The sequence below is a fragment of the Sinocyclocheilus anshuiensis genome, unplaced genomic scaffold (assembly GCF_001515605.1).
Source record: "Sinocyclocheilus anshuiensis isolate Anshui unplaced genomic scaffold, SAMN03320099.WGS_v1.1 scaffold126, whole genome shotgun sequence".
In the NCBI taxonomy this organism is placed as follows: domain Eukaryota; kingdom Metazoa; phylum Chordata; class Actinopteri; order Cypriniformes; family Cyprinidae; genus Sinocyclocheilus; species Sinocyclocheilus anshuiensis.
Window position 1 is genome coordinate 657,605 of NW_015546026.1, and position 20,331 is coordinate 677,935.

General features: G+C 38.0%; 1 protein-coding gene across 2 annotated transcripts in view; it reads left to right on the forward strand.

Annotated features, from left to right (window-relative positions):
- The window catches only part of ank2b (ankyrin 2b, neuronal), a 128,961-nt gene that overhangs the window by 27,445 nt on the left and 81,185 nt on the right, over positions 1–20,331 (forward strand). Inside the window, exon 1 of one of the 2 annotated variants that reach the window (XM_016499761.1) lies at positions 12,850–13,123. The exons of the other annotated variant lie outside the window; for it this stretch is intronic. Coding sequence (XP_016355247.1) covers positions 12,980–13,123 — 144 coding nt within the window. The 5' untranslated portion in view covers positions 12,850–12,979. Of the gene's footprint in view, positions 1–12,849; positions 13,124–20,331 lie in introns of those variants that run through there. 2 annotated transcript variants of the gene reach the window in all.

The window sequence follows — 20,331 nt, forward strand, 5'->3', positions numbered from 1 at the left end:
ACATCAGCATCGGCTATGCGATTCAGTTCGCCCGGCACTCCCCCAAGTTCAGTGGCATCCGCTTCACGACAGTGAAAGCGGCCGATGCTCCTGTCTTGCGTGTGGAGATCGCAGTCCTACTGGCAAAGGATGCGATAGAGCCGGTCCCTCCAGCCAATATGAAGACGGGGTTTTACAGCTCCTACTTCATTGTACCCAAGAAAGGCGGTGGGTTACGACCAATCTTGGATCTGCGTGTTTTGAACTGGGCCCTTCGCCGGTTACCGTTCAAGATGTTGATGCAGGTGCATCCGTCCCTGAGGTTGTTTTGCAGCAATCGACCTGAAGGATGCGTACTTTCATGTGTCGATCCTTCCACGCCGCAGACCATTTCTGCGGTTCGCATTCGAAAGGACGAGCATGTCAGTACGAGGTCCTGCCCTCCGGGCTGTCCCTGTCACCCCGTGTCTTCACGTAAGTTGCAGAGGCAGCCCTTGTTCCCCTGAGAGACGGTCGGTGCTGAACTGCTTGAATTCGTTCAAGGGCAGGACAGAGGTCCTGGGGCATATGGCAGCTGCATCGGCAGTTACGCTGCTGGGGCTGCTTCATATGAGACCGCTCCAGCACTGGCTCCATGACCGAGTCCCAAGGTGGGTGTGGCAGCGCAGCACTCGCCGGGTCCAAGTTACACCGGCCTGTCACCGAACCTTCACCCCGTGGTCAGACCTATCATTCCTCCGGGCAGGAGTGCCCCTAGAACAGGTCTCCAGGCATGCTGTGGTTTACACGGATGCCTCCACCACCGGCTGGGGGGCCACGTACAATGGGCACGCAGTGTCGGGGGTATGGACGGGCCCCCAACTGCACTGTCATATCAATTGCCTAGAGTTGTTAGCGGTGCGCCTTGCCTTCAACCATCTCAAAGAGCGCTTACGAGGCAAGCACGTGCTGGTCCGAACAGACAACACAGCGACCGTTGCGTACATCAACCGACAAAGTGGTCTGCGCTCCCGTTGTATGTCGCAACTCGCCCGCCACCTCTTTCTTTGGAGTCAGAAGCATCTGAGGTCGCTTCGTGCCGTTCACATTCCGGGCCTGCACAACCATGCCCGTCTACGAGACACGCTTACGCCTTGAATTGGAACCTGTTCGTTGAGTGTTGTTCTTTTCGTTGGGAAGACCCCCAGAGATGCTTTCCTTTTTGCAGCAAGGGTTGGAGCGAAGGCTGTCTCCCGCCTCCATTAAGGGGGTAGGGGACCTGCACGCATTTTCCGTCAGCGATTCGTGCCTAGAGTTTGGGCCGGCTGACTCCCAGGTAATCCTGAGGCCCCGGCCCGGCTATGTGTTCCAAGTTGAACGGGTACGTTTTCCCATTGTTATCCAATCTCACTGAGTAGGTAGTGCTATGACAACAGTGACTGGTCTTCTTGTTGCGAGCCCCGGCCTACACCACAAAGGGGCGCAGAACTTCCTGACTGGCAGACCGCAGTCTGTCAGGATTGGAAATAGGACCTCAGACACTGTCATAACAAACATTGGCACCCCACAAGGGTGTGTTCTCAGTCCCATCCTCTACACACTGTTCACACATGGCTGTGTTGCCTCCCACAAGGACAACATAATACTGAAGTTCGCTGATGACACCGCAGTGATATCCCTCCTTCAGGGAACGAGGGTTACATACGTAACTGAGACGTTCTGTTAACATGCACAGAGTGCATAATGTTTTACACATAGAAATGTCAAAATGTTTCAAAGGATCTGTACACAATCAATTTAAAAGAGCATGTGTACATGGCAAAAAAATTTGTGAGATATGCAGACAATGCCAAATAAAAGCACGCTCATGCATGCAGTTTGTATAACAGGTTATAAGAAGAGGTCTTTCAATGATACAATTAATAACAACAACATAATAACAGCATAATAATAATAAATGTTTCAGGCACACTATCTCTAAAAAGTGCTCATAGTAAAGGTGTCATTGCAGACAGAAGCAATTATCAGCAATTGCTAAAAAAGCATTAATTTATTAAAAGACAAGGGCCAAAGTGCCCAACTGAAGTGCCCAGATGACTTCAGATTGACTAAAACAACTTTAGTAGTAGTATCTTGTACTGTAGATTTTCTCGTTATTTGCTGACTGTCTGAAAAAAGGTTAAATACTAAAGACTAAAGCCTAACAAAAGTACTCTCTGAATTTTATGACTGTTTTACCTTGTATTTATTCTTTTTTCCCCACACTGTATTTCACTGATTAGCAGGTCATTTCTGATTTTTATTGATCACAGAATAATTTGACCCAAGAGCTCATGGCCGAGCAGGGTATAAAATGGGTTGTGCATGGTTATGTGCTTGGCTGTGGGGTGTGATTAGCTTTGGAGGCTCACAGCTAAAATAAAATGTTCAAGGGCCTAGTTATATTCCATTGGTAATGCCCATACTTTGTTAGAAAGCAAAAGATTGCCCTTAGCTGCATGCCAGGGACCAGGCTGAGATGATTGAGCCAAAATGCATTTGATTGATAGAAGAACCTTAGTTACAGTTGCTGTCTTGATATGATTTCTGTGATGTTTACATTCTAATTATGATTTTTGAACAGATGTGATAACATCAGCTTGAACAGATGTGATAACACCATTGGCCAATAAAATTCAAATCCCTAGTTTTTAAACTGCTTACAAATTCTATGTATCCCACCCATTCCAAACTGTTTTCCATTATGCTTTGTAAAGCAGGGGATGCTGGAGAGAGAACATACTGGACAAATGGCCAGTTCATCACAGTGCTTTGTAGTTTAATTGTTGTTTATTTTTATTTTTACATATCATATTGAATTTCTACAATTGGTCCATAATCACATTTAGAGATCTTGTGAAATATAAATATTTAAATCATGGCGCACAGTGAAAAAAACATGCACAGTGTCATAGAAATGTGTTACACCACATTGCATCACATGCAATAACTGCAGGAACTTGTAAAGTATTAAGTGTGTAATAGTAGATGAATTTGCATAAATTTGCATATACTTAAGCAATATCTCGTATAATATTTTGGGAGAAACTTGAAATAGAGAGGTTATGGAATAAACTTCATATGCACCAAAATCGTATTTGTGTATAAATGTCATCAAAATATTAGCATGGGTGCAACACAGGCTCATGAACCCAGTGAGTGGTGCTAAAAAAGAGAGAGTTAAATTTTGTCCGAATCAGATAAATGTGACTGTGCCCAACATTTTATTACACTGGTTCATTCACATATCAGGGCAATTCGAAAATTAAATGTTTTTACATGGTTTTGAGCTCTTTTGTCAAACCGTGTTTCAGAAGAAACATAACTAAACTCTCACTTGGATCCAGCTTACAAAAATATGTTCTAACAATGTGTTCTAACGTTCCCATCAAGTTATAAACATTTTTATTTCTGAATCCAGATTTTTAGGTTTAAAAACTGTTCTTGGTTATTTGAAAGCTAAAGAAAACATTAAAGAAATGTTCAATTATATCATTTGCACAAATTACAGGAACGTTAGTTTACGTTAGGAACGTTAACAAGTAGTAAATAGCTATGCTTAAAGAAAAACATAGACTGATATCACTAATATATTTTAAGAAACCATTCTATGAGCAGTATATAAATAACACTTTGTATAACATTTTGATAATGTTATTAAACCAGATTAGATTTAACGAACATTTAATTCATGTTGCTGGAAGAATTTTGTTCATAACTTTAAGAGAACCTTGCCAGAATTTGGGTTGCAAAGGGGTGGGAAATTTCCGGAAACTTTCCAAAAATCTGAATATTTCCGAAATTTACTGGAAAATTTCCACCTTTTTGCAACCCTAACCAGAATAGCCAATAGGCAAAGTTCTGAGAATGTTCCCTGCTAGCTGGAAACCTGGATATGTGATGCAAACATTAAAATGTTTTAGTTTACAAATCATGCACTATGATAAATGTGTTTTGAGAACATAGTATTCTCATAGTATTGTGGAAGCATAGTATTGTGCAAGGAATCACACAAAAATTATTCATTAAGTGAAAATCTGCTGTTGTAATCACAATTTATGTGAAAAGGAATAAAAGTTATTTTAACTGCCTCTAGTTTTCATTACTGCTGGAAACTGCAGATACAACTGTATAGATACAATTTAGGTAGATGTAAATTTTTTTGGTTTCACTTTATTTTGATGGTCCCTTTAAGACATTCTGTTGACTATAAGTAAAGTTGCACCTACATATCTACTAACTCTCATTAGAGTGTTAGTAGAGTACTAGTAGACTGGTATGGTTAGAATTAGAATAAGTTGACATTTACTTGAAAAGTTACTAAGTTACAGATATTAAGCAGACAGTCTACTAATACTCTAATGAGAGTTAGATGGCATGTAGGTGCAGCGTTACTTATTGTCAACAGAATGTTCAACATTTTTTTCAATGAGGTTTTCCTGGTTTGCAACGTTTTAGTAAAAAACGGATGATGCATACAGTAAAGCCATCTATTGCCAAATGTGGCCATGAGTAAAGCAAGGTTTGTGTGAGGTTGCTGTTAGGCCTGCCAAGGATTTCTGCATGTGTGTGAGCGTGTGTGTGTAAGAAAAACCAAACAGATGGCATCACTAGTTTAATCTGTGAGTCACCCGTCGTTCTACTGACACACTCGAAAACACTCAAATAATACACTCCCACTCTCCACACACACACACACACACACACACACACACACACACACACACACACACTCACAGACACACTCACAGACACACCACACACACAGAGAGACTTACAGATCTGACACCTCTGCTCTCTAAATCCTGATGTCACATAAAAGGATGTTATTATTCACCATAATATATTTAGTTTAATGAAACTAATCTTTAGGGATCCACTAATAACTTTTTTTACAGATCAAGTTATAATGACAATGCTTCCTCTTTTGGTACTGACATTTGTATTTTTAATAACTCCATTAGAACCAATTTTCATGTAGTACAGTGTGAATGATGATTTGAAGACACTAATTAAAAGCTTATGGTATGTACTTTTTTTAAAATTTCTTAATTTTATTTTATTTTTATTTATTAATACATTTTCATTTTCATTTTATTTTCATTATTTTCATTTATTATTATGACAGACACTTTTTATTCATTTATTCAGTCATGTATTCCCTCAAAACATCTGCTCTATTGTTTGAGCTACAGGAATATCCTCTAATTTACATACTCATGCAAGGAATCTGGATTTTTCCAGCTCGGGACCATTGCTAAACTTATAGTTTTTTTTTAAATACTTACACACAAAATCTTTACTCTTCACACAATTCCTGAAACCTGACACTCAAACACCAAAACCACACACCAAATCTGCAAAACCATACACTAATTCTCGGCTGTTGACTCAGTTTTCAATTTCATAAAACCTGGAATTTTTTTGTGATCTCCAAGCCTAGAAAAGTTATGGAATATAGTAAAATCTTAAGTAGTCGTTGAAATGTAGTTTTTCTCTGCTCTAAAATTGAATAGGCCACATATTGCTGTGAGTGCTTGTGTAAAGTACAAACTTTAAAAGAAAAAAAAAAATCACAATCCTGCTTTGATAATATTAGTCTTGTTTGATGGTTGTACTTGGAACATTTGTGCACTACTAAGGACAATCTTTTAAATTCCAAATGAAATCCTTAAGCAGTAAGTACATTATGACTGGAAAGGTAACAGAAGACTCTTGGGAACTGTTGAAACACTTTAATTTCTGTTAAAATTGAGGTTGTAGATGATGGCTCTAGAGCAGGGGTGCCCAAGCTCGGTCCTGGAGGGCCGGTGTCCTGAAGAGTTTAGCTCCAACCCCAATTAAACACACCTGAACCAGCTAATCAAGCTCTTACTAGGCATACTAGAAACTTGAAGGCAGGTGTGTTGAGGCAAGTTGGAGCTAAACTCTGCAGGACACCGGCCCTCCAGGACCGAGTTTGGGCACCCCTGCTCTAGAGAATAGATAACCAGCAGATGGCGCCACTTTAAAGTATTTACAGTGGAACAACTAAATAGCCAGTGCTCTGAACTGCACTGCTACTCTGAGCTACTGTATATTCATGTCCTTAACATAAAACACTTCCATATGAACATAGTAATAGGGGATAGGGGTCTGTTTATTACTGTTGGAAATTTGCGTAGGTGTAACACTACGAGTTGTGTACCAAGATTTACTGACGACTCATATTTTTGGAGAATGATCAGTAATAGCTGAGCCAATGGTGTTGTGTTATCGGGCTAGTCGGTACAAACGTTTTCAGAAATCTACCTATCCTTGAAATGCATATTTTCTTATTTACTTTGTAAAATAAATGTTCATTTAGTTTCAGAATTTTTGTGTGCATCTGATTTGTTAGAATTTTCTGTGAGACTTGTAACTGTCCATCCATCCAGGGTGTTTTCAAGAGACACTAGATAGATTCCAACCCTCCTGTGACCTAGGCTTTTTCAGTGTAGCCTATACTTTAGGTACAAAATGATTATATAAATACTTATCTAGATGTATGAGTTAAGTTCACTTGAAGAAAAATTATAAGTTAATAATTGTCCTTTATTATCAAAATATTGTATTATTTTTTTAAGAAATAAATTGTATTACTAAAATAAATTCATGTACAAAATTCAAAATGGCCATGTATTATGTTTACAATCCACCTGATAGAACGATTATATCATAGGCTATAATAATAATAATAATAATATGTACTAGTCATACCCTCAGAAACCAATAGGACATAACAGATATGTATGTATCTCCAATTATGTTTATAAAAACAGCAGAATGCAATTTTATTTATTCCTTTTATTTGAAAGTTTCTCTGGTATATTGACTTTTACCAAAATTTTGCGATCGTTTCATTGTACAGTAATCAGCAATACGAGTATATGGATTTGAAAAAGGCTCAGTGAAAGAAAGCAGCATCGATGAGTGTATAAATCAGCTAGTATTACCACAAAGAGGCGGACTGCACCAATTCCTCTTTTGACGGGTGGGAGGGAGATGGGAACGCCGAGGCGATGGGAATTGCAGAAGACCGAGAGGTGTCTTTAATCTTTTATCTCCCCCTTCTGTTTTTCTCGCATGGCTGCACCCATTTTCTCGTCTCCAGCAACAGTGAGCCATACAGTACAGTAGCCACACCCTTCCATCCCTACCACCCTGCCCAGAGACCCCTGAAAAAATGTGATTGGTCAGGAAGGCGTGTTGTCTAATGACTGATTGTGCCACAATCCAAAGCTAAGCGGCTAACGGCAGCTTGAGGACACATGGGGGGATGGGTCTGCCCTATTTCCCTCTTCCTGTTTACCTCTGATTATTTTATCTAAGCTCATATAGTTCCCCCACCCCTTTTATAGCGCGCTCTCTCTCTCTCTCCCTCACACATACACTCACACCTTAAATGTAGTTTCCCGGAGAGCGGGAGAAGGAGGATGCTGCTTGCTACTGCTTGCCTATTTAGACCTGTCGTGGGAGGAGTTGAGCGTCACTGCTTCTCTCTGTTCTCCTTTTTCTCTCTCTCTACCTCCCTGCGTACTTCCAGAGCTGTGACAGTGGGTGTTACTCGTCTGCCCTTGGGCTTTGAAGTCACCTAAGACCTGTTTCTTCATTGCTAACATCATTCCTCCTTCGATTTCTGCTTATTGCTACTGATATTGAGGGACTGTTGCTATGGCGCATGCTGCAGCGAGCATCAAAAAGGCCCGAGTGGAGATGGAACAGGCTCCCGATTTGAAAGCGCTGGAGAAAGCCCGTGAGAAAAGAAGGCGCTCCCGTGAAAGAGCCGAGCGCAGGTGTAAGGTAATGCAGGCGTCGGCATTTTCCATCTCACCTTACTTCCACCAGAGCACCGGGGACACGGGCCCTCAAAAAACCTCCTCCACCTTTTCATCCAACCATCCATCAACCATCCATCAGCATTCAAGTCTGGCTCAAGATGCACCTACCTGAGAAAGAAGAACACTAGCATAACAGCAGGCTACGAGGATGCACTCTTATTTATTTATTTTAGTTTAATTATTGTCATTACTTTTAATAAATGGCTTTTTTTATTTGACACTATTTAGTACTTAAAGCCTGTAGTTTGTATTAATACCACTTCAACCCTCTGATGCATGATGTCCACTACAGTTATCATCTGTCAAATGTTACACCCAAACCACAATATGTGATTATCTTTTATATTTATTAATACTGTAGTTCATGCATCACAAATATGTGTATCCTTATATTTCATATCTTTCCCATCCTCTGAATCTGCACACATACTTTTCTGGCATTCTAATGCACGGCATCCAGTAATAATCATTACCTATTTTATTGATGTGACACATGTCCATGACACATATCTTTATGTTTTTTGCATCTTTACAGTATCCATACAGTGCTGTGTTGTTGTGTGAGAAACCAAAAGGCTTTATCTGCGTGTAGCAAAGAGAAATTAAGGACGTCTTAGTCCTGTAGTCAGAGCGGCAGTCTAATATGCAGACTTGGCATTCAGAAGCAATGTGTGTTTGGTTGTATCTATCATGCATTCTGAATATGGTAGCACAGAGGAGTGTCTGTTTATGCATCTTTGTGTGTGTGTGTTTGTGTGTATTTGACACTGTCTTTAAATAATTACTGGCCCTTGAGAATCTGTCTTTTTTTTACAATTAGGTTTTTATGCTGTAAAACATGGCCACTTTAAAAATAACAAACTAGCAGATAAAACAAAACATTTATAAGCAGTGGGCAAGCTTTATGTCTAGAACTGCTGTTCGTGTTAGGACCAGCTATATACATTTTCTATTACATGGTTGTAATCTTTGAAATGTTTTGCGAGCAATGCTCTACTGTACAGGACATCAGTCTTGATGAAATATAGCAATAGTAATTGGTCTATGAACAAACTGCGTCATAAACAATCAGACAAGTCGTAAAAAGGATTAGTGGTGTTTTTTTTGAGCAATTGTAATCAGCATAATCGATTATACAATACTTCACATTGTTGAGGAAAGTGAAATGGTGTGAAACACTCAGAATGTTGCTCAGAATAAACTGCAGGGTTTGAAATTAACATCCGTCTATTCAATGATGAAAACAAATACTCCCAACGCTGGTCCTGGAGGCACCCCAACACTCAAAAATCTCTCCGATCCGTTACATCTAGCTGCAGCCAAAGTCAAATGCACCTAAAGTCTGAGCTTTTCTTGACAGTTTCACTTTATGATGGAGTTCACCAATAAAATCTCCTGACTGGTTTAGGAAAGGAAATTATGCACTGGAGAGGAGACAAGGCTACTTTTTTTCTCTCAACAATAATTTTTCCATCAATAGCCTATAACCTAGTAAGTGACACAGAGGGTTTGGAAATTTTATTATCATTCAATTATATGCTGGTCTATAATTTTGTCATCATGATATTTAGAACATGATTTTTGTTATTATTATCTGATGCCTTGGAAGTGAGAACGGATAGTTTTTTTTTTTGAATGGATGTCAATGGAGGAAATGACTGAATTCTGAGGACACAGGCGATCATTTTATGAATTGACAGCCTGTCCACTAATCTTTTATGAGTTTACCATTAAACATTCATGTCGGAGTGAGTTATATTTGAAGTTTACAACAAAATAAATCCTATTTTATAAGAGTGGTCGCTAAGAAGTTTACAACAGGTAGGACTCATAATCTTTCAGTTTTAGTTTTGGATAGTTGAAGCTCTGAACGAGCAGTAACTTTAAAATGTTGTAGCCAGTAGCTGGTGAGAGACAAATTTAATTTTAGATCATGTTATGGTATTTTTCTTAAACTCAAACTGACAGATAGTTTAGATTTTAAATCAAGTTTGTGGTGGTGGTGGTGCAGGAGGAAAAAGATGAAAACAAAAATATTTGGAAATACAAATAAAACATGCTGGACATACCAACACTAAAATATTTACCTCAGTATACTTAACAAAAAAAAAACATCATAACATTAATTTTACAAAAAGGACAGTGTGTTATTATTACCCACCAAAAAAATAAATAAATAAATCATTTAATTCCTGGGAATCACACCCATTACCTTGAGTTACTAGTCAATCTTCAGTAAACAGTGAAACATAGGAACATGGCAGAAGAACATTACTAATTAAATTTTTTATTGCTGTTAATTTAAACTGTTTAGCATACCGAATACTATCATTTCTGAGAATGTGTAGATGTTATTTATATTTTGTGGGATGATGGTGGTGGCATAATACATCACTGTGCAGGTAATTTATAATGCAAAAATTATTCTTTTAGTATAATTGCAAAATGACCTGGGTCCACTAAGTGTGATTAACTAACTGTGTGGTGGTTGGCTTTTTAATGTAATATGTGATGTTCATTGAGCTGTAGCATATTTGATAAAGCGTATACAATTTTTAAAATTAAATTAACTCTCAGGTGACAGCTGTCTCACTCAGAGACCAATATAGACCAATCACCAACCTCCAGACAAAACAAGAAATTAGACAAAATAAACTTTTCTGTTCATTTAATTAAACAACGCTAAATACTCTTTCATGGTTAAAAATGTGACATTATTCATGTTAAATAGTACTGCTTGAAACTAAGCAAAATGATTGACCTACATAACATTGCAGAAGAGATTAGAATATTCATTGATCTTTGTCCAGAGGTAATAATGTGCATCATCAGTTCAGGCTTTCTGCTTTGTAACAACATCAAGGGCATTCATGGGTTTAGTGTTTTAAAATGTGTTGCAGTGCAGATGTCTGAGTTGCTATGGAAACATAGCCCTAGACACTTTATTTGTTTGATTTTGTGTGTGTGTGTGTGTGTGTGTGTGTGTGTGAGTTAGGGAGAATCACTGCCATGAAAGTTCTATTGAAAGTTCACAGCCATTCATTTCTATCAGTGCTGTGCTTGTGACATTTTAAACAAGAATTATGTCTCTAAAAGATTGCAAGTGCTATTAAGGTTATTAAATACATATCTTTCTGTTCATCATATTAGGCCAGAGTTTGCACAGACTTTGTTTGGATAAGTCCTGTCAAACAGCAATCCAATTATGCATTGTAGTGCTACAGCATCACGCTAAAAGCATGATATTAAGATAAAATATCATTGACTGAACAGAAAAACAGTGATTATTCAACTCCCATCCCTCTTTTCTTGTCCAAGTTGAGAATCCTTGTTAAACATTCTATGACTTCTTTATAAACATACATTTTCATAATAATATGTGGAGGGGAAAATCCCATAGACTAACACTGAAGGGGAACAGGTATATCTAGGACCAGAATATCATAGAGATTTAAAGCTAGACATCCACCCAGAACTACCCAAGCAACCACATAAAGGCATGTTAAATAAGAACCTTAGCAACCTGGCAGCAAAACCTTACAGCCACCCACAATACCCCGGTATTGTGGCAATGAGTAATGTATGGGCAAACACAACACAACTAGATTATTTTTGGAAGAAACTGTGAGTTGAGTTTAATGCATTATGGTAAATGTATGTAAGTGGTTCTTAAGAATTCTGCCTGTTGTGCATAAAGTGGTTATGTTCCCCACAGCAGGAGTGAGTAGCTCTTTTGCTCCACCGCACTCCCCCCCGGCCATATGGTTTACTAGAGATTAAAGGAGTTTGTTGTCTGTCCAGACCAAAAGATTATGTCCTCTAGTTTGGTTACAGCAAGGGGAAAATTGAAATAAAATCCTCTATCAGTGCAGGAACGTGATGTTTGCTTAGTGGAGAGACATGGTGCATGATAAGGGGAGGGGCTTTGTAATTGGTGGTTTGCATTGGAAAATTCATCTGTGCTTTATGAAGCTTAGAGCAAATCTTACTCAAATATCAAGATGTAAGTCTTCTAAATAGACCGTTTAACTGCCAAAGAATGAGGAATTAAAGAGGGTCACAAGAGGGTAAAGATTCTTCTAAATATTCTTAAGAAGAAAGTCTTCTGAAGCCATACGTTCGCTTGATGTAGGGAACAGAATTAACATTTTGTGTAGTGTATTTTGATAACGATGACAGTCTGATAATGTCTCTTTACACCACACTGAAAATGTGGTTTGTGGTTAGCTGAAGTGGATGGACCTTCAAATGGGCTCTTTGTTGAATGGGCTCCATGCTAAAATATTTAACTGAATGGGAAATATTTTAGCCAAAACAGTTGGTTTATTGTGTAGAGAAGGTCTATTTTTGAGCTCATTAAATGTCAGTTCAAAGGAGAACAAGGGCATTTGCTTGTTAGACATGTCATACATCCACACACACAAGTTCCAACCATTTCTTTTAAACACATACACACTTGCACACATACACACACCAAGAAATAGCAACTCGAAGGACAAGGCATGACAAATGAATTGTGTCATTGATCATGAAGGTTAAATCAATACATTCCTCAATACACACATATCTGCACTGTGTTGTACTGTGAATTTTTGATAAAAATTCTAAACATGACACTAACAAGCACATATGTAAGTGCAATGTTATTTATTTTACCAAAGTTGTATAAACAAGTAATACTGAGTAACTTACAGTAATGTGAGCAAATAACCTTGAATGTTCTTTACCCCCCACCCACACCTCTGACATGTTTGTTTAATGCTCATTGGATAGAGGCACTTCTGTTACATGATCCTTGGTGGCCATTGGAGCACTGGGTGCTGAGAAGGAGCCCCTGCAATCTCCCACCTTACCTCCCTGTTTTGGCCATGTCATCCTCCCTGTTCCCACATCCCAAACATGCCACCATTGACATGCATAGCTTGGCTTGTGGGTGTAAAAATAGCCAGGGCTCAAATTAGCAATGAAGGAGAAGCATTAGCACCCAGTAGTTAACTGCGGTAGATCACCACTGGTTATGGAAGGGACTAGTTGTCTGTCTAAGTGATAGATAAACTGGTAGGACATTGTGGTGCTTCTCTGTTGGGCTCAGAAATGGGAACCCAAAGGAATAGTCTTATTTGATGGTTTCAGGCTTTCTTTTTACATCCTTTATATCCACCATGGGCAATGCAGCAATGCGTAAGGCACATAGAGTCGAAAATCCTGCACAAGATGATATGCTTACAAACATTGAATCAGGTCAAAGTGAAAGCATGGACTCCCTGGTAAGATTTCATTTTTTTTATACATATTTGCTTAGGTACCTGTCTCATACGCAGTTTCAGTGAGGGAGATTTTTGCAAAGTGTTTCTACTCTATTATTGAGCAGGCATGAAGTTGGTTGATAAATCTGGATTTTAGATGTGCAGAATTAGCACCTTGATGTTCATAATACATTTTGCTACAAAGCTGAATAATAGTCGCAGGTAATAAATGATCGACAAATCATTGAAGACTATGGCAACCTTATATCAATCCAGGTTTGCTGTGATATTTTCGTGCCTTTGATATAGTCGCTCATGAGATTCTTCTTGACAGGCAGCAAAACTTCAGCAGCTTATAAGGCCCAGTTTTACATGGGTTAATTCTACTTAATCCGTCAAGAATACAGTGTTGCACTGGTTATGTATATTTGGGACATTTTATGGCCTTATGTGCATGTGTATGGTGTCCCCTATTGATTTATTTCATTATGCAATTATGTTTGCCATATTCAGACTCTTTAGGCCTTACTCTTGAAACATGAGCAGAAAGAATTTCTGAATACAGTGGGGCTCATTCATAAAACACTAGCAGAATTAATTTCTGTGTAAATTGTTTGTAAAGCCACTTGGATAATTTTTTGATTGATTCATTCAAGTGTTCATATTTTCGAGATGTTAGTAAACTACAGCTGCCCCCAACCATGCGTAAATGGTGTTTAAAACATGCAAAAATTAATCTGAGTGTTGCAATGTGATTACTTTGTATTTTGATAACACTGTGCATTATATTAATATTTCACGAGTGTGTAGTCATTAAGCTATTGATGTTAAAGGAACACTTCACTATTTTTGAAAATATGCTCATTTTCCAACTCCCCTAGAGTTAAACAGTTGAGTTTTACCGTTTTCGAATCCATTCAGCCGATCTCTGGGTCTGACGGTAACACTTTTAGCTGTAGCTTAGCATAGATCATTGAATCTGATATGGCTAGGAACTATACTCTCATTCCGGCATAATAATCAAGGAACTTTGCTGCCGTACCATGGGTGCAGCAGGCGCAATGATATCACGCAGCGCCTGAAAATAGAAATGAGCCTATTTTCAAAAATAGTGGAGTGTTCCTTTAAACTTATTTGGCTTGCTTTCCTTTGTGGATTGGGTCAAGGAAGCAGCTCTGATATAAACCCCTGGGGTTTCTATGATAAGTATGGATGGCAAGATAGTTAAATTATGTTGTTGGAGAGATGCAGAATTTCATATAATAATAAAATTAATTAGTTAAGCAATTAGTCAAATGTTAAAATAAATCTCATTGACAAAATGACTGACTACTTTGTTTTGGCACTGATGTCAGTTTTCGAATAAAGTCATCAACACTGTTTTCACCTGCAGTAGCAGAGTCTGCTTAGCAGACTACATGGATTTTTGTTCTTTGTATTTTAAGGTTTTAAAAAGGCTGTTTCCATGGCAGCTATAATCCTGGCATGACCTTTTATATGAATGTGAGTGGGGTCAAAATTGTGATGTCAAGTTAAAGTAGATAAGTATGCTAGGTATTTTGTGGAGTCAAATACAGCTATTGGCTAACTGAGGCCACAAATGTCGGATAAATCTCTGTTGCACGTAGACTGCATGTTGTGCAATATTTCAAAAGCAATTAGTGATTGTTACAGAGATTGAATTGATAAACAGCTATAGTTGGATCTGCTGTATCTCCTTCTTAGTTTATGAAGTATTGAGGGGGGTGGGGAGGAGATTGAGCCAGACAGAGATACAAAGCAGTAGGTGTATTAAATGCTTGTTTTAATCTTGTGGGTGAGTAGTCTGCACAGACTCTACACCCACAGAATTCCAGCAGAAAGCTTCACATAATGTTGTGCTTTTACTCTACCCAACGCTAAACATTTAGGTTAAAATTGATTTTGTTTAGCCACATCTGAGGTCCATACTTCTTAGATTTTTCTACAAAGGAATTGTAGAGGTATTATAGAAATATGGCAGCTGCTCAGCATTTTGTTCCCTACTCAGGTAACTAGGATTACACACATAACCAAGACATTCTCTTTCATAGATTCACTTGATGCTACATCAGAGTCAAGCCCTTGTATAATTAAAAAAATCGTAAAAAAAAAAAAAAAGTGTGCGTAGTTAACCCACACACGTCATAAACATACAATGTCCTTTGTTTTGTAGCAGCAACAACCCTGTTGTCCCTGTTGTGGCCACCAAAACAAGCAAACAGCTGATAAGATTTACAGTATTGGCTTATACGGTCAGTGTAAATCCATAACGCAGAGGTCAAACCCAATATTTCCAGCCAGGGATACACGGTGGTCCAAACTTGGGAAAGTAGATATACTCCAATCAGGATCTCCCAAGGAAGCTCCTCCAGGAGAGACACCAGCGACAGTGCTACACTCTAAAAAATGCTGGGTTGTTTCAACCCAACTTGGACTAACCCAATCTTTGGGTAAAAAAATTTAATTTAAAAATTTAACCCAACAGTTGGGTTAGTCCATATTTGACCCAAAGTTGGGTTGAAACAACCCAGCATTTTGTACAGTGTACCAGCAAAAGATGCACTATCTACTTGCATTCTCGCAAATATTGTCAGAAGCATAATTATTGGTGGATGGCATACAAGAATGTGCCATGTGCCAGAGGCATGTGCCAGAGCATCCATCCCCAGAGGCAATGGAAAAGACAGAAAGAACCAAAAGGAGCACTGGGTAATTCAGCAGGGCAGAACCTCATAAAGTGCTCAATGTGGACTATAAAAATTGAATTTCTGTAATGCTGCTTTGGAACAATATGTAATATGAAAAGCACTGTACAAATAAACTTGGCATCATAACAGAAAATGTGAAAATGGTGTGCACATCCTGTTTGACTCTATCATGAAACAATGCATGATAAGCACTCTCTGACTGGATGAATGGAACGTTAGTACAAGGAGAGAGAAGCATGTGTGTTGTAGTCTGTCTATATCTTTATGAGTGTTCATTTGGGTCATTTGGCCTTGAATGACAGCTGTTTTTGCTTTATTTTTGGAAATTAGTGTGTGTGCTATTGTGCATTTATAGTGTTGAATTTGTTGCCTCTTAACCTGCGAACTGTGACATTAGTTTCCTGCGTCAAGCTGAGGATGACTAATAAAGTACTTTGGCTGCAGTATTCAAAACTGCTGCTGTACACAACTCTATCCTCTTGACTTCCTGTGTCCTTGAGCACTGCAGAAAAACTATCAAATCAGTTCTGCAAGTCTGTCTAAGCCAGGTTGTTTTTTTCTCTAACCCTTAAGCCAGTGGCTGAAAAAAAAGTAAAATAGCACAGTTGCTATTATTCATACTATATGTTCTAGATATTTTCTTTGTGCAATCATCAGACATTTGCATATTATCGCTGAACTGTTGTCAGGTCAAGTATGTTTTATTTATTTAGACCTTTAAACAATAGACATTGTGACAAAGAAGCCTTACAGAACATATTTCAGCAACTGTCGCCTGCTAAGTGGTTTGCTAAGTGCAGTAGGCCTATAAGTTGGGTAAACCCGTATGCTGTAATTACATACATAAATTGGTGAAACAACACTGCATTTGTACACTGCAGTTCATGGATATTTGTAAAAATGGTGCTTCACTACATTCTCTTATACTAAGTACAGCTGTGTTTTTGTGAACTCTGGGTTGGATATTTTCAGTTGGCATTAAAGCAGATGCTCATTTGTTTCTTTTTATGTGTTGTATGAAGGTGTTTGTTCTGAAATTGCATGGTTTACAGTGTGTCTAAAAACAGCAATTTATTTTCTTCAATCCTTTTACATAAACATAACATTTAATTATGCTTTTTTTTTTTTTTTTGGTACATAATTATTTTTTTGCATGTCTCCATTCTTATGTCAAGACACACTTCACTAGAAAATATCTTACTGAGGCAGTGGGTCAACAGGGTTTTTTCTGGATCAGATATATAGCCTACACTATGTTTTGAAACTATTAAACTATTCAGTTTTATACTGTGTGTAGATTAGTACTAATGATAACTATTAGAAACATGCTAATAGGCAGATACCTGCAAGTTAGGCTTGTTTGTTTTGATGGTTTTAGAGATGTTTTGGACATTTCAGGCCGGGAGACCAGTCGTCCAAACAGGTGTCGCAACCTAGCTCTTTTACTAGCTCAACCAGCAAGAGTTTCTTAATTCACTAGCATCACCAGATCAGGCTGGCTACCTAGTTTCACCAGTTAAGATTTGCTTGAGACCAGTATGGCCATAGCTGGATCATGCTAATCTAAACTGGCTTTTTTTTTGCAGGGAATGCAGCTTATAATGTGGGGAAATTATTTTAAATTAATTATTCGTCTTGACAGACAAGAGCATTTGTTGTGTGGTTTCAAAGAAGGGCAGAACTGCCGGTCTCCTTGGTTACTGGGCTGGGATGAGAATGTTTAGCTTTACTTTTCATGGGATACTGAATTATTCATAAATCCTTCACACAGTGTATGAATTCAAGCAGAGAAGCACTCTCTGAATGAACGTTTTATGCTCAACTAGCGAACTAGTGATGCATTGATTATATTATGTTTGTTGGCTTTTATGATGGTTAGGCTGGCAAAACTTTAGTTGCATCTTATTTTGACAAGTATTTAACATTTTATTGTTTATCACTTATAAAATGATTCAGAACATACAAACCTTGGTTTTCAAATGATAGGCATTAGTTTAAATGTCTAATACTATTTCACATTGTACCATTATATGACATGTCCCAAATGAATTACACAATATGCAGTATGTACTTGATTGTCTAATGTAATCTAGGAATTTTACAAGGTAATTTTGTCATCCAGCACTGGAGTCTGCTAACCTTTTGTTTTTGCTAACCCTCTACTAAAATATTCTATAGTAAAACAGTAATAATGTATATAAAGGAATGTAAACCTTTTAGCCTTTTAATTGGGGAAGGGACATTCTCATTCTAGAGTCCATTTTGCTGAACAAACATGTGAATACACACTCATGAACAAGATCATCAGGATTTTTGGTCTTTTTTCTTGGAAGAGAAAGATTAATTCACACACATAATTACAGATAATAGTTAATATACAATGAACTAAAACCCACAAAAGTTTTAATTTCACAGGATCTTTAATCATAATGTTTATCAACTTAATCGTTTGGTTGAACATGGTAAGCTTACCCACCTGAAAAGTAGATTTACTTAAATGAAACATTTTGATCTATGTTTTGAATTAAGGTGTTACTAAGGTAGCTACATTTCTCATAAAGCACAATCTCCCTGAGCACAGACGTAACTCTCCAGAGTGTTATCCTAAGATGCCTCCTTTATATAGAGATCACAAACAGGGACAAACAGTGTAGGAGCCAGACAGACGCCTGCTGTAGCCCCTGGAGAAGTGACACTTTACAAACACAAACAGGTTGCATCACACTCGGAACAGGACACTGCAGAGGAGAGAAGCTGTAAGACAAATTGAAATGAGCACATGCAGAAAAAATTACAGTTTCTTTACTTTTATTATTATTATTATTATTTATTTATTTATTTTGGGTTATAGGAAAGTGGATACTTTTGAGTATGTAGAAAGTAGGGGTGTGTAGCAATGGTAATGTTTTTATCTGTCTATAGCAATGGCAAAATTATGTTTATCTGCATTTTGAAAAAAAAAACAGCTGTAGGTGTGGCTTTAAAAAGAAACCCATTTTAAATGTAATTATAATAAAGTTCCTTACACTGTATCTGTAAAGCAAATATGCATTTAATAATTCAAAGAGTTGCATATTACATAATTATAGTATAATATATTTATTTTCTAAATAAAATAACAATAAATGGTAAATAAAATGGTAAAAAGTTCTTTAGGAAAGTGCAATGCAGCTATTTAATTGCACTGCTCCCATTTTTAATCAGCGTTCACACTTATACCACTCATACACTTTACACAACCAGTACTGCATTGTAATATTAATATAATGAGAGGATTTGCAAATGTGCAGGACAGGCATGTCTGTGACTGGCTGCTGTTTTTAACACTGTAAAAACATTGCTAATAGAAACCTTCAAACTAATTTGAAAGCTATTCAGAGAGTAAACACAAATAGCCATAAAACAGCCACCTATCAGCAGGTACAGAATATAAATTATGTATATAATTTATGTGACCCATGCTGACAAAATTAGTCGGCGCACAGGCTAATTTTTAGCTACATACCAAAAAAGTCAAAAACGTCGAATTTCAGGTTTTCACAAAAATTTGTTCATTAAGCCCTCATCTAGCAATCCCAGTGCCCCAAATAGTAATTAAACATCTAAAATTATCTTTATTTGTAGGCGTACATTTTCTGAGAGGAGTAGCCTACCTTTTTTTTCTGCTCGCTTCTCACACTGCCGATGACTGACATATGAATCGCACACATAAAGGCATTGCTAGGTGATTTTGCTTTGGAACCTTAAGAAAACTTAAACTTGATTTTTCTCAGAACTGACTTTGCTGACTTCGTCATCTTCAAATGGGTCAGCTCAGACATTTTTCAGACATCAGACTTTGCCCGATTCCAACAAATCATATATCATTTTGAAGGTTTTTTAAATGGAGAATGTGAAAATCATTTTGACAATTTGCTCATTGTGACTCATTTTGCCAGCACAGGTCACATATATATAATTGTTTTAAAGGGGTCATATGATGCGATTTAAATTTTTCCTTTCTCTTTGGCATGTTACAAGCTCTTGGTGCATAAAGAAGATCTGTAAAGTTGCAAAGACTAAAGTCTTAAATCCAAAGAGATATTCTTTATAAAAGTTGAGAGTCAACCACGTCTACCTAAAACGGCTCGTTCTAACACGCCCCCACATGTCTACGTCACGATGTGGGAAGATTTGCATAACGCAGCCCAAATGTTCACGCAGAGAAAGAAGGCGTAACTTTTATTCTCGCTGTAGTATTGTTGTTGCCGCCGCCATGTCGTGAAGGCACTGTGTTTTGTTGTGAAAGCGAAACTACTTTGGTTGGCCTTCCAAAAGAGGACGATATCCGCTTCGTCATGCCTGGAGCTGATCCGTGCTGGTCGCTGAGGAAATACATCAACTTCGCGCTGTCGATCGCCGGATCAGCTTTCACTGTGGACGAAGCGGAGTCCAGCCCGGGGTCGTCACATGTGGTTGCCGCAGGCATCACAATATGGTAAGGGACGTAACATTTCCGTC